This window comes from Choloepus didactylus, chromosome 6 (assembly GCF_015220235.1).
Source record: "Choloepus didactylus isolate mChoDid1 chromosome 6, mChoDid1.pri, whole genome shotgun sequence".
NCBI lineage: Eukaryota > Metazoa > Chordata > Mammalia > Pilosa > Megalonychidae > Choloepus > Choloepus didactylus.
The window spans coordinates 115,754,684-115,773,980 of record NC_051312.1 but is presented as its reverse complement, the minus strand read 5'-3'; the positions used below and the strand labels follow the sequence as shown (position 1 = coordinate 115,773,980).

The 19,297-nt window shown below is 34.5% G+C and overlaps 1 protein-coding gene across 1 annotated transcript in view; it reads right to left on the bottom strand.

Moving 5' to 3' along the window:
* The window catches only part of CNTN5 (contactin 5), a 1,285,703-nt gene that overhangs the window by 113,007 nt on the left and 1,153,399 nt on the right, over nucleotides 1-19,297 (bottom strand). Inside the window, exons 16-17 of the mRNA XM_037841191.1 lie at nucleotides 12,114-12,241; nucleotides 9,695-9,870 (exon numbers count right to left, since the gene is read on the bottom strand). Of these exons, the coding sequence (XP_037697119.1) occupies nucleotides 9,695-9,870; nucleotides 12,114-12,241 (304 nt within the window). The remainder of the gene's footprint in view (nucleotides 1-9,694; nucleotides 9,871-12,113; nucleotides 12,242-19,297) is intronic.

Sequence of the window (19,297 nt, the reverse complement as noted above, 5' to 3'; positions counted from 1 at the left end):
ATTACTGCTAATTTTACTTTTCATCTGTAGTTTGAAACATCAAAGCGGATTTGGAACATCATTCATGACAATGAAGCTAAATGACAATGCTGGCTGTGTCAAAATGGCTCTGTGTTGCTCATATTCTTGTTAGTGAGCCTCTTAGCCCTTTTTCTCCCTGGGGCTGAGTTTCTTCATCTATATATAACTTGTCTGACTCACAATGTTCTTGTGGGAATCAAATGAAATAATAACATATTGAGAAAGTGAGGAAGAGTTAATAGTTCTCTTCAAGATATAAAATTCTATTTCTGTATTTTAGCTTAGGTAATGAAACGGTTTCAAATTTATTCTAAAATGATAAACTGAACTTCTAAGGGTCTGAATTGAAGAACTCCCTTATATTTATACATATATTAAAACCATATTTTTGGCAAAGAGAAGGGAGATTTCTCATGATAGTAGAGTTTATAAATATTACAGAAGAATTCATATAGTGTGAATGTAAGCACACAGTCATAGTAAAAACTTCAGAGGAGTTGAGTTATTTTAGATAAATATATGAAAGTCATTTGTGAGCAATAGTTGACTCACAAATTCTAAAATGAATAAAGGGTATTGTGATGGTTAATTTCATGTGTCAACTTGGCTAGGTTATGGTGTCCAGTTGTTTGGTCAAGCAAGTATTGACCTGATTGTTACTTTGAGGGTATTTCATGGATTTAAATCATTAGTCAGTTGACATCATGTATGGCTGACAACATCTACAATCAACAAAGGAGATTGCCTTCAGCAATGAGAGAAGTCTCATCCAGTTAGTTGAAGGCCTTAAAGGGAGAACCAGTGATTTTAGCAGTCAGAAAGAAGAATTTCTATCTCTACTTTAGCCAGCCAGCTTCTCCTGGGGAATTCATTGTCACCACTGATTTCCCAACTTACAGCCTGCCCTATGGAATTCAGACTTGTCAATCTTCATGGTTGTGTGAGCCAATTCTTATAATAAATCTCTTAATATTTATACACACACACACACACACACACACACACACGTATCTACAGTCTCCTGTTGGTTGTGTTTCTCTAGAGAATCATAATACAGGTATTTATCTACACTATTTATAAGATATAATTTAATGTTAAACTTACCGAGAAAGCAGGAAGTTTTTTCTCTAAATAGCTCAAGATATGCTATAAGTTTGATAAAAGATATTAGGAGATATTGGGTTTCAGAATTAATAATAACTTCCCTACACAACAACTACGCAAACTTGGGAAAGTTGTTTATCTTTCTGAGTCTTTCTTCTCTCAAAAAGAATATCAATCCCTACACCAGAGGGTAGTTGTGGAAAGTAAATGGCACAGCATTAGAAAAGTCTAGCTCACTGCCAGGTATCTAGTAGGAATTCAATAGATGGGAGCTTTATTGTTTTATTATTACTTATGACTGTTCCCAGTGTTTTCTTCATGATGGCCTTTACTATTACGGCTGCACCTGATCTGGGTACAGGAAGTTCACTGAGGAAGGTCACTAGGATCAACACTTGCAGTGAAGAAAGGCCTCAGCCCATCCCACGGGGAACTCCGGATGGTCCTTCGGAGTTGCCTTGTCTTGAGGCAACGGGCCAGGCCCTTATAAGTACCCTTCTGCGTTCATCTTCTTTACTCATTGGCCACAGGCCGGGGAGATGGGACATGACTTGGGCCAGACAGCTCTCTTAGGCTGAGGGCAAGTCTCAGTGAGAGACACAGCTGAGAGCTGTCAGTCGCCAATGCTCTCGGCAGCTTTGGGAAAGAATATCTCAGTATTAAATGGGGAACCTGGGCAAAACATCACAGCATCTACTACAATAGCCTACACTATCCTCAGTTTGTCACGGTTTATCCTTCCTAATTCAACTCATTTGAACAGGCTCACAAGTCAATATGAATGATGAAAGGGACAAGGAGTACAGGAAAACAAGAGAGAAATGTATCATAAAAAATTATCAAGATAGGAATATCAGCCTCTTAATAAATAAAAGCAAGCACTGATTATGTAAAGAATTTGAGTATTGAGAAAAGATGAGTATTAGGCTCTGAAAGTAATTTAGGTAACTCGACTTGAACATTAGGTAAGTGGAAAGTGACAATTTTATATTTTATATTTTAGACAGTGGACTTGATATCATCCATTTTTTGCTCATTTGTTCATTCATTCTAAACTGCTTTTAGTACACATATAACTTATAAGGCTTTTTGCTACCTTATGAAAAACAAGTTCTTGTCAGATTGGGAAGGTTAAGTAGTTCTAAAGCCAAGACCCATTGATTGCTGTTCCATGTACAATTCCAAGACAAGAGAAATTTAGAGCAACAGTGAAGAAATGCAAAGGCAATTCTGAGCCGAGACCCAACATATTGGGAGTATGATTTTACATGAAAATTTATATTACAAGCTTGTTAGGCGTATTATGCACACTTTAGCGGGTTGAAAGACTAATACGTCTAAGTAGGAAATTCACTGTTAAAAATGGTTCACTGTTAAAAATGTCTCAGAGGCAGGTAGGAATTGGTTTAATCATCATCACTGAAATAACGTGGATAGGCATCACGGTAAATGTTAAAAACAATGGTTGCGACAACCCACTGGGACCCACCTATGGGCACACTTCCAAAGGCACAGGCACTTCCTTCTAGATTAAACTCGTCTTTTTGTTAATTAGAGACAACCAACCCAAGGAGAATATAGTATCAAGAAAGTCAATCTAAGTTTATATATGCAGAAGGTGGAGAAAGAATTTTGGAGTAAAATAAATAAAACATCCAAAAAAGAAAAAATATGGAGTCCTAGATACACATAGGCATGTCTTAATTTCTAGAGTTGGTGAGCTAGAGCATATTTAATTTCTGGAGTTTATAATTTAGGAAAGCAAATTCTATTAAGAGGTAAGGATTGTTTTCTATTTCTTATTTTCCCCCTCCTCCCAATCCAATAACTGAAACATCTCAGCTGGTCTCCAGGCACTGGGAAGTATGGTACTTCTATGCTCTCACAGATCACAGAACACAGGCTGTTGATCTGATTTTTCCTAGCATGGCCCAGAACTAAAATTGTTTTTCTCAATCAAAAAGCATTATTCTTTTTCAAAACAAAAAACTAATCAACCAATCCCCCAAAAAACAAAAAAAAAAAAAAAGAAAAATCAAACAAAACCCAAACAAGGAGAAATTATAGACCCACAGTTCTACACACAAATAAAGTATTGCAGGGATAATAAGTTTCCATATCCCACATAATGTTAGGTAAATATATTTAATGATAAAACAGATGTCAAAAGTGGAGCCTCTAAATTAACTAAAAAGTTCTGCAACCTTACCGTAAATCTGTACCCTAAAAGTCTATTTTGGTGGTCTATATTCAAATTAACAAATTGAGGTCTATGAATTGGATAACTAAGTCTTTCATTTCATATGTGATAACTTTGGAGGCATTGCCTAACTTTACTACATTTGTTAACGCACAAAAAGTGAAGAGGTACACTTCAATTTTGGGTTTGTGGGTCAATCTGTAAAGTAAGTAAAATGGAGGTAATCAAAATGATGATACTAAACATTGAGTGGCAATTTTGTGGACATTCTTAGTGACCCAAGGATGCAAAGTCACCCAAACTAAAAAGGCATATTAGTCCCTGCTTTGAGGGACATATAGCTTAGTTCACTTCATTTATATATAAAATATATAGAATCACAGAAATTTAAATGTTATATTTATTCATGTTCATATGACTATATGAAACACACACATGCTGAAAAAGATAGCCATTCTCATTTGCTGTGAGAATTATTAATGCTCTGAGAAGCCAGTGAATGGAGCCACAGTTTTTAAAAGACAAATGAGGGAACATGGATATGGTACAATTTCCTGGGCCAGCCAGAATATTCTAAAGTCTTTAGGGGCGACACCTCTCCTCTGCCAGCCCCCGAGCTTTAACTGGTGCCAAATCTAATGTTTCTGTCCAACTAAAATGGCACGATGACTTCATTTAAGTTAGGTGAAGGACTGGGAGGGAACTGTTATAAAGAAAATATTTGGGGGACAGGAGATTATCACAGAGCACAGCAAGTTAGTGAATTACCAGGTTGCAAGGATTCAGAGCAAGACAAAAGCCAGGAGGCAGGAGATTAACTGATGAGGAAGGATAAGCCTTTTGCTAGGAAATAAGAAAGGTAAGACTCAGAGTCCAGTCGGCTATACTATTTGAAAGTGTGAATATTACTAATGAGCAGAATAAGCCAAAGAGACGTGCCTTTGGCAGAGCTCCCACTTCTCTGCCCCTTTATACACTTCTGATCAGTTATATACTAGCTCCAAGACTTAAACCTATGAATGCTATGAAGGAGAGGATGTAACAGATAGATGTGAGGTCCTGATAGTTTTGCACCTTAGTAAACCTTGGCAGTGCTTCTGATAAGTTCATTGATTTTCACACCATTAATATCAGGAAAAGAATGCTGCCATTTGAGAATTTACTATCTTCTATTCTGCAACTTCTACTCCTTAGGAAATATAAATTAAATCCCAAGGAAATAAACTAGGAACACAAGTAACAATTGGACATTTGACATAGGCTATAGCTTTTTGGCTAATGTAAATCCCTAACGCATTAAAGGGTTCATATTCTGGCCACTTTTAATCTACCTAACCTAAAACCTCATATAACCATGAGTATGAATTAGACATGTTTCTTTATGATTCATGTCTAATTCATGAATTAGACATGATTAGAATACAGGTTATTATAGAATACAGAATGTTATAGAATACAGGTTATTATAATTACTCCTACATTCCAACTTTCTGACTTCAGATCTGATCGGTAATGGAATGGGCTACCTCAGAGGATGAGTTTCTGTTTACTCTAAATGTTTCAGCAGACACTAATGATATTGAAAGATACCAATGACCCATGCATCAAGCTAGGACAAACTCAATAATCTCCAAGAACCCTCACAACCCTGAGATACAATATATTTTCCCTCTTTAGATTGCCTTTCTCTTTCTTCTTTGCCTATATTAATTTTATCCATCCTCTGATGCCTTTGTCAGGTACTACCTTCTCCCAAAATAATATTACCTCATATGATTATTATGAAAATTTGATGAGCTGTTGTATATAAAGTTTTTAGCTCAGTGCTTGGCACACAGTAGGTAATCAATTAACTTCTTATCTTCCTTTTCTCCACAATGACAAAAGCTCCATTAATCTCTTTTCTGTGCTCCAAAAATATTTGGCTGCAAAAATAAAATTTAGTAATTGCTTTTTTATAATCACATTTTTCTTGAATTTCATAATGTCTGTGTCATCTCTATGCTTACTGAACATTTGCACCAAATCTTCCTTTTATTTCAATTTCTCAGTCCATAGAGAAGGGTTGAACACATAGATGCTCAATGAATATGGAGAAGTAAGACTTAAAATTGGAGAATCAACATAATGTAGTTTAAAAATCATTCTGTAATTAACCACATTTCCCCAATTTAGTACTTATGTAACCTTGAAAAGTCTTATTTTTTAGTTTCCTCATCAGAAAAATGGGGCCAAACACCTCCACCCTATCTTCCTGAGAGTATTGTCATAACTAAAGAATTGGGTAAATATAAAGGACCTTGCAAGTAATGTGGCTACACATCCCTTTGGTTTGGTTGCCCGTTTAATTACACTTTAGCAAGCATGAAGGGTTGCTAGGAAAGGGCAATTTTCTTTAGCAGACCCTTCTGATGACAAATATTTGAGAATTTTTCTCTATTAAAATGCAAAGCAAATTGCAGGCTGCCATGATATTCAGCGTAACTGTTCTTTATACCTATAAAGATTAAATCTTGCTTATATCTTAAATTAGAGATTTCAAGTCTCTGGAAAACAATGGCTCACCACAGTCCTCCATTAAGACCAAGACCTGGCAATACCTAGGTACTGTTCAGACATCCTGAGAATAGTAAGAGGTTCTTGCAGACCTCTGGCCAACAGAAACAATTGTGTCAAAACACAATTATATATGTTTTTATTTGATAACTGGATGCTATTTAAAGGCAAAGCTTATGAAGGTAGACTTCTCATTGTAACCTCTGCTACAGCAGTCTAGAGTGAAAGTAAAATCCACAAACTATTCAATCTCTGCTCCATGCAGCTGTCAAAACTATGTTCCTAAAAATCAAATCTGAATTACATGGCTTCCTGCTGCATTCAACATACAACCCAAATTCCACGGCTTGGAAATGGGTGCCTTTTGCAATGAGGCCTCTGCTGCGTTCCTTTAAATTTATTCATTAAATATTGACTTGTTTTCTACTATGTGCCCTCACTGTGCTGTGCAGACCACAGGTTACTTGGTTTTCTTGAAACTTGTACTAAACTCTTCTGTCTCCATCTTCATTTGATCTGCTCTCTTGATCTGAAAGGCAGTTTCTTCTCCCAGCCACCTGACAAAATCCTACATATCCAGGAGCAGTTCAAATGCTATCTTCTTCCACCAGCCGTATGCACATGGGCCTGTGGTGATACCTCTCTTACAGCAGATCACTAGCCCATCCTGTTGTCTCTCCCCTCAAATTTTGCTCTCCTAGAGGATGGGGGCCATGCCTTTTACTTTGGATCCCTCACAGCACTTAGCTTGTAGAATTGAACTGAATTAAAATCTTAAGAATAGCCTTGCTAATTTGCCCTTTTCAGTTAGTTCATTTCATTTGCCAAGAAGTGATTTAGGTGAACTGGATCAACTGTTTATGGACTAATTGACTGCTTGGCCCTTTTTAACGGTGACTTCAATAATAGATTCACTCCAAAACAGTCAAATTGCTGGGTTTGTAAAACATAGCCTAAAGACAGAGTGCAAGAGAAATAGAAGCATTCTCATTACAGATGTTTTAATTTAAATTTCAAAGCAATGACAATTATTTTTGGAACTGGTGTGATTATATTTTTATCTATTTACTATTTGAAAATTTAGTCCAAAAGTAATATTTTATTTAAAAAATAACAATGTATATTGCATATTGTTGTTATTCAGTTTACATATAAAAACTTGCCTGGAGCTTTATCTGCAAACCAATGGCTGTGTGTAAAAGACATCAGTAAAACTAGCTGAATAGTAAAGAACTTTATTAACTCATATTTTGGTACCTATATGACACTAAATAGCAACATGTTTGATTTCTCCTTTTATTGCAGAAAATTGATTTGTTTAACCTATGCAGTGTGAAAGTGTTCAAGTATCCCTTACTTTTTCTGCTGGTTCACCCCATTCCATCACCCACTGGCAGGCTTAGTTCCCAGGCAGTTAACAGAGAGAGTGACCAATCAGAAGCACATTCCATTCCTGCTTAAGACCCTGAACCCCATTCGGCTTTTTTCACTCTGCTAGGCTAGGCTAACTCCCTAAGATGATGCCTCACAGTCCCCCAAAGGCTCTTCTTTGAAAGTCAGAGCAGGCTTTAAAATCACCCCACTTGGCCCTCTGAGGTCTGGGCCCTGGACTGCCCCTTCTGCTCCCAGAGTCCTCCAATGGCCTCCCAAGCAGAAGGTACCCACAAGTTGAAGGAAACCTCTCATCTCCCTTCTTTATTATACTTCCATAACTCCTACTAACACAGATTTCTTCCCAGACTTGTTATTTCTCATATGGAGAAGGGCAGGAGGAGAGAGAGAATATTGTACTTTTTCCCTTTGTGTTTTCATTGTTATAAAAGGGTATAATAGTGTTCTTTCCAGTATATGTCCATTCTTGAAACCAGCCAGGACCCAATCAGAGTTTGAGGTAATTGTGAGGAAGGTGATAGACAACTTCTTTATACTTTGCAGCTTTGAAGCTTCCAAATGTTTTCAAGCATATATGTATTTCTGTAAATTACTCCAAATATGCTAAAATTGGTAGATCCTACATTCCTGTTTTTCTGTATAATAATATGCATTATTTTTCTAACCTACAGTTTATCATCACTATCTACAATGGGAGAGCATAATTTTAACATGACTTGGAACTATATGGGCTTGTATGGATGGAGTAAGGGGTCAATTTTATACTTCTCAAGGGCAAGAACTACATATATGCATGGAGGACTATAGCAAGAATTATTAACCGCCAAGCTTAGGAAAAGGATTAAAGATATTCATTGATATAAATGAATGATATCAACTTAAAGTGGCAATACCTAAGACACAAAAATAAGAATTCATATAATTTCACCAGGTCCATTATTTTCCCTACTAACATTAAAATAAAGAGGGGGCCTGCATATATGAAGAAAGATCTTTATCCACTTTAGATATATTTTTATTTTATATATCTGATAATTCAAAGTGAAGGTTTACAGACAATTTTAAGATGAAAAATTTTGATGGAGTAAGACACTGTCATATTCTCCTGGTTCTCTTTTATGACATTCATGGTATAAAATTTGTTTACTATCTCCAGGGAATTATCATCCCCAAGGTAAAGGAAAAAAGGAAAACTACAAATTAGAGGGAAAGAAATTTAATTTAACAGGATCTAAATATTTTGTGTGTAACTTAACCATTAATAATTAAATAAAATTATTTTAATTTAATAGGATGGTGAACAATGCAGTCAGTAATTGTTTTTTATTCATATAGTTTCTCCCATTAATTGCAGTGTAAACCAGGATAAAAGGAATAATTTGACAGATAGTGTTCATTTTAGAGAGATTCACCAGTTCAACAGAGAGCTCATCTTTACTCTTTTACTAATATACACTTGTCAAATTCTAGAAGAGAAAGGGAACTTAGGGATTATCTAGCTCAACTCTTTTGCTTTACTTCCCTATGAGAAGTAAATGTTGGGACAAATTAAGTGACTGGCTTTAAGCTTCACAATTGATTACAGATATAGCTGGACTTGATCTGGAGAATTCCTGGCTTTGGGTACAGGACTTTTTTCACTGTATCACTGTACCTTTAAAATAAAATATAATCCAAAATGAGTTTTATATGCTTGGACTCAGTACAGCTTTGGTTTTCCAATGATTCCTAAAAAGTTTAGGGAAGAAATAAATTGATATTAATAAGTATGTGGCAGCATTTTAAGTTGGATTTGTAGGTCAAGATTGTATTTGGATCGATCCAATTCTTTAGGGATATTGTAGCCAAAATCTCTTTCTTTCCTTCTCTAGTTCCATTTTTCTCCCACTCCTTCCGTCATTATGCAACTCTTTTATCTCTTAAGAAAGTCTCTGTGGGTGGGGAGAGTGTTGGGGAAACTCTTTCAGTCCTTTAGAGATTTAAGACAGTGGATAGCTCTGTGTAGGTTCTATAGGAGTAGTTAAAGAATCTCCAAATATTGTTATTTCTTGAGAAGAAGGACAGGCAGGCTTTTTTCATTTATCAATTTCATTATAATTATCATTCAGAATGCTCTAAATAATACAATAGCCACTTTATGTAGAATATAACTTTTGAGAAGTAGATACATAAATATTGATAAAGGTAAGTAAAGTGGCAAGAAAGCCAGATTTGCATGGTTAAGCATTCCCAATTTCTTACTGAAGCTTTAAAATAATTTTTGCTTTCGGTCTGACATACAAAAAATAATGGAAGAAAGAAATGTTTTAAATCAAATAATTTTCCCTATTTTTTCCTTAGCATTAATAGATAAAGTTTTTACATTTGAGTCAAAATCTCTAAAATTATCAGTACACAAAATATAAAAGTGTATTCACTTACGGCCCTGATGCTCTCAAAATGTCCACCTTCTTTCTCGAAATCGATAGGCTGTCCTTTTAGTGTCCAATAGAAAGTGACATCCAAACTAGCATCGTGAATTGCTTTGCAATTAAGGACAACGCTCTCTCCTACTGTTAACTCTGTTTTTTTAGGAGTAAGTTCTATCCTTGTAGGTTCTATAGAAATAAAAATACATTAACAATCAACATGTAATATTTCCCTACATTCTACAGTATTTAATAGAGAAAAACATAAACAAAGAATCTATACACTACAATTGCTCCACACACATATACCAGAATTTTCACATCTTAGAATAAATTATTATTGTGTAACTTATTCACTTTTTGGATCTAGGGCATTTTACTATACTTTTGTGGGAGACTAATGATTTAAGAGTTCCTATTTCTATTAATAAGTTAACTTGGACAAAAAGGACAAGTAGCTACATAACTAGAAGCAGTATCTGGCATTCTGGAAGGAGGAAAATTTATGAAGGAAGCTATAGCCTCCTGTCTACCTTCAAGGATCATCAAGTATAATAAAAGGAGTTTTACTATAGAAAATGCTCCGTGTTGCAATAGAAAGAACTTGGGGTGGTTAACCTCCTTAAAGACTATATGAATCTACATGGCAATCGAAAGCATCGTCTCCCAGATAACTATCTTAACAGACAGAAAAATATAATAATACTAGTTCTCTCCACCTTATATATGCTTTACACTCCACAAAACCCTCTAAGTAGAAGAGTATTAGAAGAGGCACATTCTGGCTGATTATAGAATATCATGGCTGATTTTTGTGGATGGCTTAATTGACATAGAAAAAGAAAGGCAAAACCACTAAATGGAAATGTTATTGAGAAAAAAAAATAAGCTTTATTGCTTAACAATTTAGTTTTTCTCTTTTAAGCACACACATTTTTATTGGGCTTTAGTGCAACTTTTGAACCAATAAAGGCTAATACAGGCTGTACATCTAAGGTTTATTTAAGCTAGTGATCAAAGGACTACAATTTTATGTCTTTTGAATAAAGTAGTAAGATGATTCAGATAGGATTTGTCTCTCGTCCTAATTAGATTCCCGGTTGTAGACACTTCAAGATTAACACAGATGATTAAAAATTAGCCCATTTTTCCTATTCTAGCTCTATTGTTTGCAATAGTATAATTTGGAAAAGTACCACTCCTAACTACAGATCAAATCCTTTAATATCCAACGTTCTTCTAAGCAGTCTCTGGGAGCAAATTGTAACCACACAAGAGGATGCTATTGTAAATATTAATATTCTAGAAGTCACACATTCCTGTGTCATTCTAAGTTCTGGCTTCATCAGAGAATGGAGAAAACCACAGTATACCATAGTTTAAACTTTGTGTGGATTGGAGTTTTCTGGGAACTAAACATTCTATTTAATTATGATTAACAGAAAACATTTTTGTTGTTATTTAGCAAAATTTCTGTGTAGCCAGCATTGCCTTATTACAATAAACGCTGAATAGGACACAAAAGGACTAAGAGAAGGAAAAGAAGATCGGGTTGGATACCACTAATGTATGGCATAAATGAAAACATTTTTCTTTTCTTCCTTCTCTTGATGTTTACCTCTTTTTCAAAATATTAGCATGCTGGCTATCTTAATTACATTTTTATTTATAAAGAAATAAAAATTAACATTTCCTCATTTCAGTGGTCAAAATATTATTTGCTACAAAATACATGCACTAATGGAAAAAATTAATGAAGGATACAGTTTAGTTGTAAAAAAAAAGATTCCTTTGTCAAATGAAGAGATTTTGTTGCTACAACATAATAATATATAGTCTTAGAATATACTCAGCTTGAAATATAGTTCTCTATAGAAATAGAAAACTAATGGAAACGTATAAGCAATATTTATTGCACTAAAAAGCAAAGGTATATAAAAATTCCATTGAGGCAAACATCAATGACCAGCATTGATACCAGTCTATCCAAAGCAGAATATTCTACCACACATTAAAATCCTCTTTTTGCTGCTGCCTTCTGCCAAAAATCCCCAGTTGAAGTGGAAACTAGGGAAAGTTACTGATTGATGCTAAAAGTGATTTTAATAGAGGCAAAATATTTTTATACTGTTGGCATATTTTTACATTTTGTGACACTGACTAAAAATTCAGAAAGCTTTATTTATCTACTTATATTTTGTTCAAAGCAAAATCTTCAAATATGTACCAACATGATGGTCCTTCCTTTATGGTCCCTTAAATGATGGAAAGGGACTTTTTGGCTAGGTTAGTTCTACATTTGCAAAGAGAAGCATGCACACGCACGCACACACACACAGTGCAAACACATATACATGCATATTATATATATATTCTCTTCCTGATATGGCCAGGAAACTATGCTTATAAATCATTTAGCCACATTTTCTTACCTTTTACTGATACAGAGGCTATAATTTCAGCAGAACCGAAGACATTTTCCCCTTGGCAAACATACTTTCCCTCATCTGATTTAGAAATGTTTAGGATCCGTAGACTCCCGTCTGGAAGAATAGCTATTCTGAAAATCATGAAAAAATGCTTTTTTTTTTTCCTGTTTTATGGCAAGTCAGCTAAGTGGTAAGAAACTCTGATGAAGTCAAAAAACACTTCCAAGGTAATAATAAATAAGATAAAGGATCACTGTGAAAACATGCGGCGGTAAAATAAACGTTTTACCCCTCAAAGAAATTATGACATAAGCTCACTTAACATCTTCTTTTATTCAAAAGGGTTATAGAGTTATTTTTCTTTTGACACTTACTGATGAATAATTTCAAAACTTATGGGAAAAAGTGACCTTGAATTTGGTTATTCAAACTTCTGCTGTAATATCACCTGGTGATATTTTCATATTCAGCTTAGGTACTTCACACCAAGAGTGACCTCAAAAATTAAAATATAAAAAGAAACAGCATAAAAACATGGAGGAGGACAAGTACAGAACACAAAATTAATTGCATATGGCCAAGAGATGATTTATGGGGGTTTCCCCACAGTGCCAACTCTGCAGCAAGGGGACAAAATGAGACCTGATACCCGGGCTGCTCACACTGCACTTTTTCAAACATTAGAACGTGATACCTGAGTTTGCATCTGGACCTTTCAGAACATTTATTAAAAGTGGACCTTGCATCTTCTATGAAGGTGAAAAATAAAAGCATTATTAAACATTTTTAGAAGTTCAATGAAAACGAGGTTGACATTTTTGGTATTACTCTATTTTTCTGGATATTCACTATTCCAGAAATATACAAATTTCAAAATTTACTCAGTACTTTTGTCCTTTTCTCCCTTCTCTGTTCCTGAAATATAACCTATTATTTCACCAGTAGGTCAATCTACTCAAATAACATGAAACATTCTGGAAGTGGCTGTAGTGGTTTTATTTTATATGCTACGAACGTATAAACTGACTTCTTTTACGAGAAAGGAAGTAACAGGTTGTGCTGTTTTGGGTAAGGACTAGTGATCCCACTGAAGTGAAAATCCTAAAATTGGATTCTCCTGGTTCTAAGAAAAATAGTTTATGATGCAGCAATTTGATAATATTAAACTATTTAATGAATAATGAATATGAATAATGGCTAAATCTGTTTAGTCAACATTCTTTATGTTATTTTCTAAAAGCAGTTTTATTGAGATATATTCACATACCATTCAATCCATTCAAAGAGCACAATCAATGGCTTTTAGTATATTGACAGAGTTGTGCATTCATCACCACAATCAATTTTAGAACACTTTTATTACTCCAAAGAGAAAAACCACATTTCCCCAGCAGTCACTTCTCAATACCTCTATCCTTCCTCAGCCCTACATAACTACTAATCTATTTCTTTCTCTATAGATTTTTTTATATATACATTTTATGTAAATGGAATATACAATATGTAGTACTTCATGTCTGGTTTCTTTCACTTAGAATACTGTTTTTTTAAAAAAAATTATTATTTTTAATTTGAAAAGTTGTAGGTATACTGAAAAGACTGTAAAAAATACAATGTTCCCAGTACGTCCTCTATTGTTGACACTTTTCATTAGTGTGGAAACTTTGTCACAACTGATGATAGAACATTAAAACAGTACTCTTAACTAAAGTCCATAGCTTATATTAGGTGTATTTTTTCCCATATACCAACCTAATATTAACACCTTGTGTTAGTATCATACATTTGTTACAACTCATGAAAGAATATTCTTGTACTTGTACTATTAACCCCGGTCCATGGTCCATGACAGGGCTCACTGTGTTATACAGTCCCATGTTTTATCTTCTAACTTTCATTCTAGTAACATACACGGCCCCAGAATTCTGCTGTCAACCACATTCACATACATAATTCAGCACTGTTGATTACCATCCATTTCCAAACTTTACCATCAGCCTGACGAGAAATTCTACAAATTAAGCATCAGTTTCCCATTCTCTTACCCAATCTAACCCCTCATAGGCTCTATTCTAGATTCTAATTCTATGAGTTGGCTCATTATAATTAGTTCATATCAGTGAGATCATACAATACTTGTCCTTTTGTGTCTGACTTATGTCACTTAGCTTAATGTCCTCAAGGTTCATCCATGGTGTCACATGCATCAAGACATAATTCCTTTTTACAGAAGAATAATATTCTGTCAAAAATATATATATGTTTACTTACATTTTATTTATCCATTCATTGGTTGATGGACACTTGGGTTAGTTCCATCTTTTGGCAGTCATGAATAAAGCTGCTAAGAACATTAGTGTTAAAATGTCTGTCTGTGTCCCTGTTCTCAGTTCTTCTGGGTATATACCTAATAGTGGGATTTCCAGAACATATGGCGATTCTATATTTAGCTTCCTGAGGAAACACAAAACTGTCTTCAACAGTGTTGCACCATCTTACATTCCCACCAACAATGCATGAGTGTTCCTATTTCTCCATGTCTTCTCCAACACTTGTAGTTGTCTGCTTTCTTTTCTTTTCTTTTTTTTTCAGTAGTGGCCATTCTACTAGGTGTAAGATGATAGCACACTGTGGTTTTGATTTGCATTTCCCTAATGGCTAGTGATGTTGAGCTTCTTTTCATGTGCTTCTTAGCTGTTTGCATTTCCTCTTTGGAGAAATGTATACTCAAACCTTTATCCCACTTTTAAAATTGGGTTGTGTGTCTTCTTATTGCTGAGTTCTAGGATTTCTTTATATATTCTGGATATTAAATACTTATTGGATATATAGTTTCCAAATATTTTCTCCCATTGAGTAGGCTGTCTTTTCATGTTCTTGACAAAGTCCTTTGATGCCCAAACATTTTAATTTTAAGGAGGTCCAATTTATTTATTCTCTCTTTGACTGCTTGTACTTTGGGTATAAAGTCTAAGAAATCATTGCCTACCACAAGATCTTGAATCTGCTTCCCTATATTTTCAACAAGGAGTTATATGGTCTTGGTTCTTATAATTAGGTCTTTAATCCATTTTTTTGCATATGGATATCCTATTCTCCTAGCACCATTAATTAAAGAGACTATTCCTTCCCAATTGAGTGAACTTGGCAGCCTTATCAAATATAAGTTGACCGTAGATGTGAGGGTCTATTTTCTGAACTCTCAATTTGATTCCATTGGACAATGTATCTGTCTTTATGCCAATAACATGCTGTTTTGACCACCAAAAGCTTTAGAAGCTTTAAAAGCTTTGTAATATGCTTTTATTATGCTTTACAATAAGCTTTGTAATATGTGTGAGTCCTCCAACTTTGTACTACTTGTTCAAGATGTTTTTCATTATTTGGTGCCCCTGACCCTTCCAAATTAATTTAATGATTGGCTTTTCAATTTCTGTAAAGTAGGCTGTTGGAATTTTGATTGGGATTATGTTCAATCTCTAAGTCAATTTGGGAAGAATTGATATTTTAATGATATTTAGTCTTCTGATTCATGAACACAGAATGTCCTCTCATTTATTCAGGTCTTCATTGCTTTACTTTAGCAAAGTTTAGTAGTTTTCTCTGTAGAGGTCCCTTATATCCCCGGTTAAATTTATTCCTAGATATTTATTCTTTGAGTTGCTATTGTAAATGGAATTTTTTCTTATTTCCTCCTCAGATTGTTCCTTACTGGTGTATAGTGTCACTTTCAATTTTTGCTGTTGATCTTGTATCCTGTCACTTTGCTGAACTTATTTATTAGCTCTAGTAACTTTTTGTAGATTTTTCAAGACTTTCTCTAAATGGGATCATGTTATCTTCAAATAGTGAAAGGTTTACTTCTTCCTTTCCAATTCTGATGCCTTTTTATTTCTTTTCTTGCCTAACTGCTCTGGCTGGAACTTCTAGCACAATATTGAATTACAGTGGTGACAGCTGGCATCCTTGTCTTGGTCCAGATCTTAAAGGGAAAGCTTTCAATCTTTCACCATTGAGTATGATGTTAGCTGTGGATTTTTCATACATGCTTTTTATGTTGAGGAAGTTTCCTTCTATTCCGATCTTTCAAAGTGTTTTTATCAAGAAAGGATCCTGGATTTTGTCAAATGCCTTTTCTGCATCAATTGAGGTGTCATGTGATTTTTTCCCCTTCAATTTGTTAATCTGGTCTATTACATTAATTGATTTTCTTGTGTTGAACCAGCATTGCATACCTGGGATATAACTCACTTGATCACAGTGTGTAATTCTTTCAATGTGCTATTAGATTCAATTTGAAAGTATTTTGTTGAGGAGTTTTGCATTTATATTCATTAAGGAATTTAGTCTATAATTTTCTTTTCTTGTAGTTTATTTATCTGGCTTTGGTATTAGGGTGATGCTGGCCTCATAAAATGAGTTAGGTAGTGTTCCCAACTCTTCAATATTTTGGAAGAGTCTGAGTAGTAATGGTATTAATTCTTCCTAATTAATGATCAGTAGAATTCACCTGCGAAGCCATTTGATCCTAGCCTTTTCTTTGCTGGGAAGTTTTTGATAACTCTCTTTACTTGTAATTGGTCTATTGAGGTCCTCTGTAATTCTTTTAGAGTCAGTATAGGTTAGTCATGTATTTCTAGGGATTTGTCCATTTCATCTGGGTTATCTAATGTTTTGGCATATGTTGTTCATAGTATCCTCTTATAAACCTTTTTATTTCTGTGGGTCAGTGGTAATGTCCCCTCTCTCATTTCCGAAATTTTTTTTATTTGCATCTCGTGTCTTTTTTACTTTGTCAATGTAGCCAAGGATTTGTCAATTTTTTTGGTTTTCTCAAAGAACCAACTTTTGGTTTTATTGATTTTATCTATTTTGTTTGTTTTCAATTTCACTTATTTCTGCTCTAATCTTTGTTATTTCTTTCTTTCTGCTTGCTTTGTGATTAGTTTGCTGTTTTGTTTCTTTTTCCCCTAGTTCCTTCAGGTGTGCAGTTAGGTCTTTGATTTTAGCTTTCTTCTTTTTAAAAGTAGGCAGTCAGGGCTATAAATTTCGCTCTCGGCACTGCCTTCATTGCATCCCAAAAGTTTTGCTATGTTGTGTTTTTGTTTTCATTCATCTTGAGATACTTAGTGACTTCTCTTGCAATTTCTTATTGACTCACTGATTGTTTAAGATTGTGTAGTTTAACTTCCATATATTTGTGAATTTTCCAGTGCTCTGCCTGTTACTGACTTCCAATTCATTCCACTATAGTCAGAGAAAGTGCTTTGCATAATTTCAATCTTTTTGAATTTATTGAGGCTTGTTTGTGATCCATCATATGGTCTAAACTGGAGAATGATCCATGCACATTTGAAAAGAATGTAAATCCTGCTGTTTGGGGGCGCAATGTTCTTTATATGTCTATCAGATTGAGTTCATTTATTATTCAAGTTCCCTGCTTCCTTATTGATCTACTGTCTAGATGTTCTATCTATTGAGGAGACTGGTGTATTGAAATCTCTGACTATTATTGTAGAGATGTGTCAGTGGTTGCCTCATGTTTTGAGGCACTTGGTTAGGAGCATAAATATTTATTATTTTTATTTCATTTGTCATATTATTCAAGTTATCCCTTTCCTTTTTGATCCTCTATCTAGATGTTTTATCTAATGATGAGAGTGGTGTATTGAAGTCTGCAACTATTATTGTAGAGGCACATATTTCTTTTCAGTTTTGCCAGTGTTTACCTCATGTATTTTGGGGTACCATGGTTAGGTGCATAAATATTTATTTTTTCTTCTTGATGGAGTGACCCTTTTATTAATATATAGTGTCCTTCTTTTCCCCTTATATAATTTTGCATTTAAAGTCTATTTTGTCCAATATTAGTTTATCTACCACCACTCTTTTTGCTTACTCTTTGCATGGAATTCCTTTTTTGCAGACTTTCGCCTTCAATCTCTTTGTGTCCTTGGGTCTAAGGCAACTCTCTTATAGACAGCATATAGATGGATCATACTTCTTTATCCATCTGCCAATTTTTGTCTTTTGATTGGGGAGTTTATTCCATTAACATTCAATGTTATTACTGTAAAGGCAGTACTTACTTCAACCATTTTATCTTTTGGATTGTATATGTCATAACTTTGGGGTATTTTTTGGTCTTTTTTTAACCCTTTTAGTTACCTTTACTGATAATCTTCATTTCAACCCACTCCTTTGAGTCTCTCTCTTATCTTTTCCTTTCAGTCTGCAGAACTCACTTTAATATTTCTTGTAGTGCAGGGGTTTTGTTGACAAACTTTTTTGGTTTCTGTTTATCTGTGAATATTGTAAACTCCCTCTCACTTTTGAAGGACAGTTTTGCTGGATAATGAATTTTTTGCTGGCAGTTTTTCTCTTGCAATATCTTAAATATATCACACCACTGCCTGCTTGTCTCCATGGTTTCTGATGAGAAATCACCACTTAGCCTTATTGCAGATCCCTGGTATGTGACAAATTGCTTTTCTCTTGCTGCTTTCAGGATTCTCTTCTTAACTTTGGCATTTGACATTCTGATTAGTATGTGTCTCTGAGTAGGTCTATATAGATTTATTCTGTTTTGAAGTATGTTATACTTTTTGGACATGTATATTTACATCTTTAATAAGAGTTGGGAAATTTTCTGCTATTATTTCTTCAAATATTCTTTCTGCCCCTTTTCCCTTCTCTTCTCCTTCTGGCACACCAATTATGCATACTATTGTGTGCTTTTATTTAATTCCCTAAGACCTTGCTCATTTTTTTTCCATTCTTTTTCTATCTGTTCTTTTCTAAGATTTTGATTGTTCTGTCTTATAGTTCACTGATTCTTCTTTTTTATACTTTCAAATTCTTCTTTTGCTCCTACAGAGTCTTATTATCCTCTCCTTAATATCTTCTCTTTAACTGTATTTTCCTGCATCTTCTTGAATTAAGAGATTTAAAAAAAATTTTTTTTGATTAGTTGCATGGTATTTGCTTGAACAGTCAAGGAAACTAAAAGAGTGCTTAATGGACAAATCTCCTCTAGTCAAGTGGGTTGGATAAATCTTTTTGGGAGGAGTAATAATTAAGCTGAAAACTGAAGGATGAGAGATCATTAACTAGGCAAAGGGTAAGAAAACAGAGGGAATAGCATTTGCAAAGGCCCTGAGGTGGGAAGGAGCCAATGTTAATGGACA